This window comes from Carcharhinus amblyrhynchos, chromosome 19, assembly GCF_965287045.1.
Source record: "Carcharhinus amblyrhynchos chromosome 19, sCarAmb.v2.hapA, whole genome shotgun sequence".
Classification (NCBI taxonomy): Eukaryota; Metazoa; Chordata; class Chondrichthyes; order Carcharhiniformes; family Carcharhinidae; genus Carcharhinus; species Carcharhinus amblyrhynchos.
The window spans coordinates 9456603-9469050 of NC_137342.1; the positions used below are offsets into that span (position 1 = coordinate 9456603).

The following is a 12448-nucleotide window of genomic DNA, read 5'->3' on the forward strand; positions in this document are numbered from 1 at the left end:
GGCTGGATGGCCTACTCCTGCTCCTATTTCTTATGTTCTTATATATTGTCTTCCAATTGTATGTCAGGCAGTAGTGTCTGTTTGGCTGCATCACATGCAAGGAAATATAAAATAAGGGCAGCAGTAGGCCATTCTGCCCCTCAAGGCTGCTCCACCATTCAATAAAATCATGGCTGATCCACTTATGTTTTGAGTTTCACATTCCCATCTATAACCTCAGACTCCTTTGCTTAGCAAGAATCTTTCTACCTCCACCTTACAAATATTCACAACTCTGTTTCCACCACCTTCTGAGGCAGAGTGTTCCAAATGCTCCGAGAGGAAAAAAAACTCTGTCCTATTGAAGCATTTTAAATCAATGCTCTATGGTTCTGGACCCGCCCACAAGAGGAATAATACAATAGATCTGTCAAAATGGATAGAATAAAAGGAAATTATGGAAAACATATTATGCCTATCATTATACTACACTGGGTATATATTGGTGGGAAAGTATTAATTTATTAGTACAAACATGCCCAGACATCAAGTCCATCTATTAAAATGCGGCCAGTACCTGAACTTCATCACATCTGTCTAGTTGTTCTTGTAAATGGTTTCTTGCCAGGGTTACTTCATACTCTAATTTATCATACTCTTTCCATGTCTTTTCCAGTTCCTAAACCACAAGACAACATAGTTTAAATAGTTTGTTATTACAGACTTCACATGCTGTAGACCAGGCTGAAGCGGTAATTTGTACCAAGGCCACTGCTTTCTGGTACTGAGATTAGCCCAGTAAGAAGTCCCACAACACCAGGTTAAAGTCCAACAGGATTATTTGGGAGCAAAAGCTTTTGCTACTAAATAAACCTGTTGGACTTTAAGCTGGTGTTGTGAGAGTCCAATGCCAGCATCGCCACATCATGACTGAGATTAGCCACCAGGTGGGGTGCAAGAGCTGACTGTGACAACTTCTTCAGTCTCCCTTCTTAACCACCGCCCCCCCCGCCACTTTCTTTGGGAATAGAATATCATGTTCAGTGACTTACAGTCAATGATACAGCGAGGTGAGGAGTTTGTGTCAGCTTAAGCTTGCATCAGGCAGCTCATGGAGCAGCACACTGGGGTGCAAATTTTACATAAAATCAGAAAAGAATTTCCCTCAAGTGTTTACCCTATTCCATGCAAAAATGTTCACCAACAGTTTATGTGAGAGTTCAGTACGTGGAAGAACACTGGATAAGCAGACCTGGCCTTCAGCCCATAATAGCAAGAATTAACGGCACAATGGTTGCAACTCACTGCAGTGGCTCTTGATACCTCCCGGCAAGTGCTGAGCAATCCGCTTTGTAAGACATCTCTCTGTGAGGCTACACTTTGCACTATAGTAGGGTTTTCTGCGTTCATTTCAATCTCCTGACTTGCAGCCAGTAACGCCTGTTCAAGTGTATGCTACAAAAGACAAAGCAGGACATAATATTTCTTGAATTCAATATAAACTGGACATGTGGCAGTGATGGGCCACCTAGGCGAATAAGTGGGCCGCATGAGTGTCCCTCCTTCACCTCAGTGGACTGCAAGATTGAAACTGGGCTTGGTGACTAGCCATGACGTATGGAGAAGTTTGAATACGTTTAATACACGGAGACTATTTCATCAGTTACAAAAAGTGCCTATTCAAATATTATTAAAAAAGGCAAGAACAAAATAAATATTTACACTTTGAACTCAGGGAGCGCACAGCTCTCTCCATCAATACTCCGTGCATATCACTTCAGTTATACCAGTAGAAAGAAAGCTGCATGGACAGAAGTCAGTGGAATGTGGCAACCCTGAGTGTGGACATTGGTCAACAAAATGTCTCGTGGGCCACACTCAAAACCCAGATGGGCCACGTGTACCCCCCCCCCAGTCACAGATTGCCCACCACTGATATCTACAGATTCTGTTGAAATTGAAGTAATTTAATAACAATTTCTTACTTTCTCCTTGTGCAGCTGTTGCAGTTTCTCCTCTTGCTCATGAACAATCTTATCCTGTTCGCATAGCTGGCTCAGTTTACCCTAAAACGTAAATGATAAATATGGACAAAATGAAGGGAAAACACTCTTCCGGAGTAGCATTGACTTTCATCATTAATCATTTCTTTAGGCTCAGCAAATGCTGAGCGCATACATCAAGAAAAACGTCACCATAAGCATTTATTTCCAATAAGTTTCCAGAACAACTCTCAATCAAAGCAAGCCAGAATTCCTTTTTTAGGAAGGTAGTATACAAGTCAAAACCCAGTTCACAAACCCGCTCCTTTGGTTTACTGAACAGTGCCAGATATACTCTGATCAACAAACCAATTAAAGAACATAAAGTTTAAAATGCTTTAGCAGGTGAACACTTTGCTTGGGGGAGGGTGATTAATTTGACATGATTGTTGTCTGTATATACTTCTGGTTTAACTGGGGGGCGGGGGTGGTGTTGGTGAGCAACCAGCCTGCAAGAGATGGGACAGAATGTTAACGTATCAATAAAAATGCATGCCTCTGGATTTCATGGCTGTGGGTTGGGTTTTATAGGGCTCAGGGAACCCAACAGCTAAGAATAGGCCCCAAACCATCAGATTCAGCAAATTAGTTGTTTTTCCAGCCCTGTTTGTGAAACAGGAGGAGCAAGAGTGCTGCCCTCTGGCACCCCAAGGGAAACAACCATAATCTTTCCCTCTTCCTAGTGATCTGTCAATCTCTCCCGCCCTTTGATCTTATGCTTTTTCCCTCCTTGCCTCTGAACCACGCTTCTTTCTGCAACATGGCTATAACCATCTAACAGAGGCCTTCCCAGCCAACAGCAGTCCAGCCTCTTAAGCTGGCTGCAAGGGAGCGATGGAAAAAAAAATCATGAAGAGGTCCTGCTGCTAAATTTGGCAAGGCCTTCAAGTTTCCATATTTCCAGCCACTGGCATCTGCCACCATCCTTTTCCATACTATTTGTGAGAGTAACAGTTGTTTTCTGGGGCTATGCTTCTGAAGGAAAACAAAGAGGTTTATCTTTCTTCAACTGTTTCTTCACCACTCCAAATCTGTAGAACTCCCACTCTTTTGGTAATTCTTCCTATATTTTTGCACAACTTTTCTCTTGCTGCATCTATTTTTCTTTATGAGTCATTCACGGATTTACCTTCCTCATTCTTAGCACCATAACCTCTCATTTGTATGTTTTCCTCGAGTGTATCATTATGCTCAAATTCCCGATACCCTTTCCTTAACTAAATCGTGTTTATTTTGTTTAAGGTTAAGCTGCAGGTAACAGATGTAAATTTCCACTTAAACTACAATGGAAATGAGCCACCCCAGGGGGAAAAAAAAAACAGATTTAGGGAGAATGGGCATGTCACATGCACACAGCAGTGGGAAAATCCTAGCACAGGAAATAAAGCAAAAGCTCGCTTAAGACTGCTATTCATCAAGTTAATACTTATACTAGGTAATTAATTAATTTCATTTTAAATAGAATTGAAAAAAGTATTAATGAGTCTTTAATTGCCTGTGACTGCTTTATTGCACATTGGACCATGGGTAGCACATTAGGCTGTTTCAAATCTACTAAAGCTTGCCCGTTGTTCGATGGCTCCTTTACAGGAACATAGGAACACCAGCAGGTCATTCAGCTCATCGAGCCTGTTCTGCCACTCAACGTAATCTGTGGCTAGTCTGCGACCTGACTCCATTTATCTGCCTTTGTTTCATATCTCTTAACTCTTGTGGCTAACAAAGATCTGTCAATTTGGTTTCAAAATTATCAATTGATCAAAAGGGAGTTCCAAACTTCTGTCCCTTGTGTAAGAAAATGGGCAGCATGGTGGAACAGTGGCTAGCATTGCTGCCTCATATTGCCAGGGACCCAAGTTAATTCTTTATTGGGTGATTGTCTGCATGGAGTCTGCACGTTCTCCCCATGTCTGCATGGGTCTCCTTCAGTTGCTTCAGTTTACTCCCACTGTCCAAAGATGTGCAGGTTAGGTGGACTGGTTATGCCAAATTGTCCCAAAATGTGTTGGTTAGGGGGAATAGCACGTCAAATATGTGGGGTTATGGGGGTAGGGCAGGGGGGTGGACCTGGCTAAGATGCTCTCAGAGAGCCAGTGTAGACTCCTTCTTACACTGTAGGGAATCTATGATGATTCTAATTTCACTCCTAAAAGGTCAGACTATAATTTTTAGACTACGCGCCCAACTAGAGTTGCCATCTGTGATTAAATATATTTCTGGAAGTTTCATCATATGACTTTCCACCACACTTCAGCCATTAGTCAGCCAACACATCCATCCTTATGACACAGTTTCCTCCTACACCGACAAGCAAGCAAAAAGATTAATGACCTAAATGGATGATGTCTTTCTCCTCCCATAAACCAGAATATTTTTATATCTGGTGAAGACAAAGGTTCAAATAAAATTATATTTTAAAAGTTATTTAATTTCCTGATAATTTTTCTCCAGGGTTGCACAATGTCCTGGAGGCGTGGCATCACCAACGGCATTGCTACCCCCCCGCACCAATATCAATTGCTGACATCGGGGCATTAGGACCCTCCCGATAAATCTCCTGGTGGACCCCGACATGTTGGTCCTTCCCACTCCTTGTGACCCACTCCTATTCCATTCCTGCATGGCTCCCCTTGCAAATCCCTCCCACCTGCACACCCTCCCCTTGCATAGCATCCACCCTACTTGAGTCTCTTCCTTTGCATAACCTCCCTTGCGCCCCCACCAATCACCCCCTTGCAGAGCTCCTGCTGCCCAACACCCTTGCAGGGTTCTCCCCTGCACATAAGCCCCATCATCTTACATAACCACTCCCACCATAGCCCACCTCCCCAGTCCACACATGCTTGACACTCCCCTGGCACTGCCCAGTGAAGCCCAATCATCTAAGGGCTTCAGTGGCCTCTGATCCCCCTGCCATGGCCATATTGCCTGGTTCCCACTACTGCTGGTAAGTGGTGATTCTCCCTAGTGTGATGTCTCACTGGTGGGGGTGGAAGCAGCCATGTGAGACTAGGTAAATGCTTTTAACTTTCGTTATTTTTATGTAAATGAACTTTGCATCTTTTCTGGGCGTGAAGTCATTCTCACCGGCATAACAGGGCCGAGAGGATACGAGTTCTCACTGACTTCTATTAAAATCCCAAGATTGAAATCACCTGATCCTGGGGATTTGCCACTCTCCTGTATCAGTATAAGACCATAAAACATTGGAGCAGAATTAGGCCACTCAGCCCATGATGTCTGCTCCGCTATTCAATCATGGCTGATTTTCTTCTCATCCCTATTCTCCTGCCTTTTCCCCATAACTCCTGATCCCCTTATGAATCAAAACTATCTATCTCTTCCTTAAAGATACTCAATGACCTGGTCTCCTATGGCAAAGAGTTCCACAGATTCACTACTCTCTAGCTGAAGAAATTCCCCCTCATCTGTTTTAAAGGATTGTCCCTTTAGCCTGTAGTTATACTCTGGTTCTAGTTTTTCCCACTAGTGAAATATCCTCTTCACATCCACTCTATCCAGGCCTCTCAGTATCCTGTAAAGTTTCAATAAGATCATCCCTCATCCTTTTAAACTCCAATGAGTACAGACCCAGGGTCCTCAACCGTTCCTCATACGACAAGCTCTTCATTCCAGGAATCCTTCTTGTGAACCTCCTACGGGCCATTTCCAAGGCCAGCACATCCTTTCTTAGATACGGGGCCTAAAACTGATCACTGGGGTCTGACCAGGGCCTTCTACAGCCTCAGAAGTACATCCCTGCTCTTGTATTCTAGTCCTCTCGACATGAATGCTAACATTGCATTTGCCTTCCTAACTGCCGAATGAATCTGCATATTAACCTTAAGAGAATCTTGAACAATGACTCCCAAGTCCCTTTGCATTTCTGATTTCCTAAGCATTTCCCATTTAGAAAATAGTCTTTGCTTCCATTCCTCCTTCCAAAGTGCATAACCTCATTTTCCACATTGTATTCCATCTGCCATTTCTTTGCCCACCCTCCTAACCTGTCCAAGTCCTTCTGCAGCACCCCTGCTTCCTCAACACCACCTGTCCCTCTACATATCTTTGTATCATCTGCAAACTTACCAACAGTGCCTTCAGTTCCTTCCTCCAAATCGTTAATGTGTATTGTGAAAAGCTGTGGTCCCAGCACTGACCCCTGAGGCACACCATTAGTCACCAATTGGCATCCTGAGAAAGATCCCTTTATCCCCACTCTCTGCCTTTAATTTCTCCATTATCGTTATCTTGCCTATGTTACTTTTGTTGTGTTTCTGTCCTTGATTTTGAATGTCTGGTACGCTGACCTCTTTGGAGACGACAAATATAAATGGCAAGTAATTATTCCCCTATTTCCTTATCATTGACAGCATCACTGTTATAATGCCTCACTGATGTCTCTAGTCTCCTTCAATAATCTGCAAGAAATACCATCTTGCCCTGCAGATACAATAGTTTTGGGCTCTTTTAGTACCAACTTATGTATCATTGCATGTGGAGCCTCGGGACAAGACAGAATCTTTACTGTCTTGTGCACACCTTCCATTCGAACAAATCTGCATCATTTTCTTGGTTCCTCCTCTCTGCCCTTTTACTGGTCACCTTACTCTTTTCAATGCATACTAAAGAAAATTACTTTTCTGCTTCATGTTTGCACTTAGGATGAATAAAGAGTAGAATTTTTTTCAGAAGTTGGCAACCAGCCAGCTAACATTGCTAACAAGTAGTAGTAGGTGACTAGGTTTGTAATATTGCAATACCATTCAGTTGGACTAGGTTTGCAATATTGCAATACCATTCAGTTGGAGCAGTACAATTTTCAGGGTAGCCCAATCACTTCTATGTATTATAAAACTACGGAATCCCTACAATGCAGAAGAATACCATTCGATCCATTGAGTCTGCACCAACACTCTGACAGAACATCCCACCCAGGCCCATCCTTCCATCCTAGCCCTGTAACCCCACTGCTAACCAACGTATCTTAGGGCACCAAGGGGCAATTTAGCATGATCAGTCCACCTAACCTGCGCATCTTTAGGCTGTGGAGGAAGCTGGAGCACCCAGAGGAAACTCACGCAGACACGGGGAGAACGTGCAAACTCCACAGTCAGTCACTCAAGGCTGGAACCAAACCCAGGTCTCTGGCACTGTGAAGCAGCAGTATAATTATTGTGCCACCATGCCACTCTTAAATAATAGTGGTGGTTGTTGTCTCTGGAGACCTCACAAAGAGAATATGACATGACACCAATATCCCAAAGATAGCAGAAGGAATTGATCTCAGCCACTTTTCAATTTTCTGCACGAGTTGGAGGGAAAGAAAGAAGAGTGGATAGAAATAGTGAACTATGAAATTTTTTGGCAATTTGTGCTTCACATTTTGAAATTGGTGTTCGCAATCAATTAATTGAGAGCCATCAAATAAACCTGACAGAAATAAAGCAGTCTCAGTATCTATGAGCAATTTTGTACTGTATGAGTTTTATTAGGAAGGTACATGTTTAAAAAAAGATCAGGTTACGCAATAGTTTACACAAAATTGCACCAAGTGTTTAAGCTATTGAAATTTAAGTTAAAAATCTGCAATGTGTCCTTAGAATATATTATGAAAATTTATCACACCAATTAAAAAACCATTATCAGAAACTTAACTAGCTAAAAAGATTGTAAAATATTATCACCTACATCAATGTCCAGGTTTTCACGTCTGTGGCTGTACAAAGTTTCTCGATAATCATCCTGTTGGGCCAACTAGAAAAACATGAATAAGAAAAAGTGATTGAGTTAAAATCTCAGTAGATTAACTGAAGAAGGTAAGACCAGCAATCCGGTGCTTCCAGCAGTGAGCCTAATTTGAAAGGAGTTTTGAAGACAGGGCGAGAACACTATAATGCTGATTCTTCAATCTATGCTTAGTTCAAACAAGGTTTCCACTGGGATCATGGGATTGGTGAATTTAGCTTTGGAGTTGGAAAAAAAAATCAATTTATTTTTGCCTTGAAATATGAAAATTCAGGTGATCATTGCTAAGAAAGACATGATATCATTCCACAGAAAATGTTTTTCAGAGAAAAAGGAATGCTCAACAAAAGGTTATAGAATGCACTCTTAAAAAAAATTACACATTATACTCAAAATAGATAAAAGATTAATTTGTTGAAAATGGGTTCTTTGAAAAATAATGCACAGATGCAAAATGCACTTGTATATTATTCTTTGGCCTGAAATTTGAATGTAATTGTTAATCTGTGTAGTGACAAATTGGAGGCCAACATTCAAAAGTCAAAGCAAAATACAGATGTTCGAAATCTGCACTAACTGCAGAAGGTACTAGAAGGTACTACCGCAGGTCAGGTAGCATCTGTGGAGAAACAGTTAACATTCTTCAGAAAATTTGAAAAATTAACTATTTTTCTCTCTACAGATGCTGCCAGCCCCACTGCATATTCCCAGCAGTTTGTTTATATTTCATAAATCATATCAAGACACAACATTTTTATAGATGAGTATCTATAGCCTAAAATTTATGAACCACTTCCTTAACAACAACAATCTACCTTTTACCACCACATCTTAAATGATGAAGTAAAAGTTGGGGTTTGCCAGACCCATGATGGCAACAGTTTTGCAAACAGTGTGGTCAAATATAATGCAAACTGCTCAACAGAAACGTGATCCATTACGATTTCTTCTTCAGGTCTATAGAGCAGAGAGTGCAGAATTCCCAGTATCAAGATGTCGTAAACAGGGTCTTATGGTGAACAATATTACAGCAATGAGTTAAATTGCATTGCTGTATAGTAACCAGCAATAAAGCAACAACTTTTATCATGCTCCAAAGCTATGAAATAATAGCAGTGCTAAATTCAATTGATAAGATGATGAGAAAATGCCACAAATTTGTAACACGTAGTTCACATTTGTAAAAGGTATATAACATGCAGAAAAGATCCCATCGGCATCATTTTAATACTATTAGAAAAATCTATTTTTTATTGGACAACCGTAAACAGTAAATTCAGATTCTAAATGCCATGTAAAGTACACTTCATGTCTGCAAGTTGCCATTAAAACAGGTAAAGGAAAAAAGCAATGCAAATTGGAAATAAAACTTCTGCACTGGGCACACAAAATATATTGGTAGCATGTCTCGTACCCAATTATTTTGCTTTTGAAGGTTTATGTTGTTGCTGTCAAATGGCCAGCCAACTCCTATTGCATATTTCGTGTAATTAGCACTGGTCAATTTCACCCCAAGTAAACAATTAACTAGGGAAGACAGAATATTTACACAATGATCTCACCACAGCTCATATAACTGTATGTCGCCTTAAATCAGTCATCTCATTGAATTATTATTCAAGTAAATATGACTTATACCCATTTTTAAAATCCAAGTTTAGTTAACGTCGAATGCTCCTCCTTTTCATTCCTTTAACTGCATTAAGCATAAATCAATTTTATAGAAGGCTTGTTCAACTACAAAAGCAGCAGGATTGCTTCCTGTTTACTATGAAAGAATTGCAGTCTAGTCAACCCTCAGGTCTTTTTTTACTAAAGAAACCCGAGGCTTCCATCTCGCTATCCCAGTTTTATTTGAGCTGTTAGCACACTTGGCTTTTAAGGGTGAAACTACACTTGCTTAAAATACAGCCGTGAATCAGATTTTGGGTTATTAATCTGCAATACCTAATCCAAGAAAAAAGGATAGTCTCTCAGCTGAACACAAGTTATAGTCACTTACAATTTCTATTAGGAAGCACGTGGAATATTGACATTCTCAGAATAAATGTCTATAGCATCACCAAACATACCTTGAATCTTATCTTAAGCATATAAAATCGAAGAAAGAATGAACACAAACTACATCATTTCTGCTTCTTCTGCTGTCATACACTATTTACAATTAAACATGCCATCACAACTGCCATGCAGAAACACTGAGCAATGTTGAAGAAAGACACAGTAGGGAAATATATTTGCGATCAACTTCAGGTTACTCTGCGGAGACACATTTAGGGTATATGAGTGAGGGTCGGTGTATGAATAAGCAGCAGTGCTATATTTATACTTCAGTAAAATTTTACAAAATAATTATGCTTTCGTTTATTTGAAAAGCAACTTGAATTTCAGAACAAAATGAATTAGAAATATTTGGCAACAGAATTCCAGTCAAGCTTTAGTTACCTCAGGGTGCAAGACTGGCCCACATTTATATATGTTAGGAACCCATTTCACTAATTTGTTTTGGTTTGATTTATTACTATAACAAATCAGTGAATTCTTTTTCTCATGTTTGATTTCATTTCCTGCTCCAGATGAGATTAGATTCAGTCTGGAGCTTGTCAACCTTGTTCATATAATTCCAAAACCAGATCTGAAACATATGGGAGCATCTTTAGTAGAAATTGCAGTAAAGCATAACATATCTTGTGGATGGTAAAATAAGCCATGCCAACACTATTCCAGCATGGTTCAAATGCACGGATGAATGTCATTGAAGTAAATGAGAACTCTAGGGTATGATTTAAGTGTAATAAACTGAAAGCTGCCATACACAGGGCTCTGTGATTAAGCAAAGCAACCAATATCCAAGACCTTACTTGCTTGTATACTTGTGGCCTTGGTGCTGAGTTCTCAATCATAGTGTGAACCGAGGCGATTAAAGGTTCATTTTCTTTCATCTATTTCAAATCAGGAGGAGCATACAGTAAACATCAGTTTACAGCATGGCTGGATTTAAAAGATGAAACAGTGATTATAGCTCCTGCTTTTTAGAGTCGATACCAAAGCCTTTTGCAAGCATTATACACCAAACTGAAAAGGTTACTCTAGGGATATCAGATATATGAAATTGAAAATGAAAATCAGTTTACAAGTCTGATTATAAAATTCTGTGGTCAAAACTTTAGTAGGAATTAATCAATTGGGTTCATTTTTTTAGCAAATTTGTAACAACTCAACAGGCTTTTGTTTATTTTCAAGAAATAATATTTTTGGCATAATACTATGGTGAAATGCTTGAAACTCAGGCAAAATACTTCCTTTTCCTGCAGTAAGAGGTAAAATATGGAATTTCCTAGTTTACCTTTTTTTTAATATCTAAGCACTCAAAACAAGGATTTATTTTATGGAGCTATAACTGATTCAATAATATCATCTCTTACCTCCCACAACAGCCAGAAGTTTATAAACAAACAATTTTTTTCCAGAGAGAAAGAATCATCACAAAATCCTAAATGCTAACAGAAAATGCATGTATACATACTAATGTATCTCAGTCCTTCCAGCGGGAGATTTTACAAGATCTCCTTTCTATGATGAGACATATTGTTTTTGATGTTAGACAAAAGCCTCTCTGCAAATTATCTGCTCACAGGCAGCCGACCAAAGTATAACCTCTGGGTATAATGAAGGACTATTACACACCAACATGTATGTACACAAATCTTGGTAACATAGCGTGCTTTAAGTTTTCGCATTGAATTGAAGTTGCAGTCAACATTTAAAGATCAACTACAATGTATGCTGACAAAATAATGTTGCAGTTTAATACAATATTATTTGAAAAGATCAAAATAACAAACCAAAATTAATTCAAGACACCGGGCGGAATCTTGTCACCTTAGTTTTACTCTGAATGTCAGGGTGATTTTTGGGTCAACCCAGACATGAGTAGCAGGACTTCTGGTTGGACTTTCTGGAAGACATTGAATTAGAAACCACCTCTGCGATCACTGTCCATTGGCAGGCGGGAAGGCGAGTCGGGACTGCGCTTGTGTGCACAGGACTCAAAAGGCTTTACAGTGGCTACATAGAAATTTGTACTGTCTTGATTTGGAGGGCTACTTCTGCAGCCGTATTGGGTTGTGGAAGTTTCCTAAAAAAAACAACCAACAATCTCTTTGCCAAGAGCTCTATCGTCAATATCAGCCTCAAAAGCCTGCTCTAGCCATCACAGGCCTTTGCCAATGGCTGACCTCAAGATTGTGGCTTTATAATACTGCATATAAGTTAGTGAGGCCTCATTGCCACCTACCTCCTCTCTAATACCATGTCTCAGATGTTGCAAATGACCGTCTACTGTTGGCAAATAGCCACTGAAGACACAAGACTTTTCTCAAATGCCTCCTTAAATACTTCAATTGCCTTACTGCACTGCCGGGCTGGCTGCTGACAAGACCTCCAGCCCTTCCCTTGGGAAAGGTAGAAGGAGATAGGAAAGGGTCAGAATACCTGCCCAACATCTTCGAACACCCATCAGCCTCCAAATCCACCTCCAATGGCCTGGGAAAATTCCCCTCATTAAGTGGTCATCAATCTTCAATCATCCAAGCAGCTTCTTAAGCTTCTATTACTCACCTTTTTTTCAAACAAAAATCTCAAATAGGCAGTTTAAAGCAGTATGAGCTGAGCTTCCC

General features: G+C 40.2%; 1 protein-coding gene across 9 annotated transcripts in view; it reads right to left on the minus strand.

Annotated features, from left to right (window-relative positions):
• Positions 1-12448, minus strand: part of plekha5 (pleckstrin homology domain containing, family A member 5) — a 322519-nt gene that overhangs the window by 36089 nt on the left and 273982 nt on the right. For 5 of the 9 annotated variants that reach the window (XM_080207236.1, XM_080207229.1, XM_080207227.1 and 2 more), the window contains 5 exons: positions 10631-10711; positions 7713-7778; positions 1965-2045; positions 1285-1434; positions 557-658 (listed from right to left, as the gene is read on the minus strand). In XM_080207236.1, the coding sequence (XP_080063362.1) occupies positions 557-658; positions 1285-1434; positions 1965-2045; positions 7713-7778; positions 10631-10711 (480 nt within the window). Of the gene's footprint in view, positions 1-556; positions 659-1284; positions 1435-1964; positions 2046-7712; positions 7779-10630; positions 10761-12448 lie in introns of those variants that run through there. The other 4 variants (XM_080207228.1, XM_080207230.1, XM_080207235.1 and 1 more) reach the window with 2 other exon arrangements.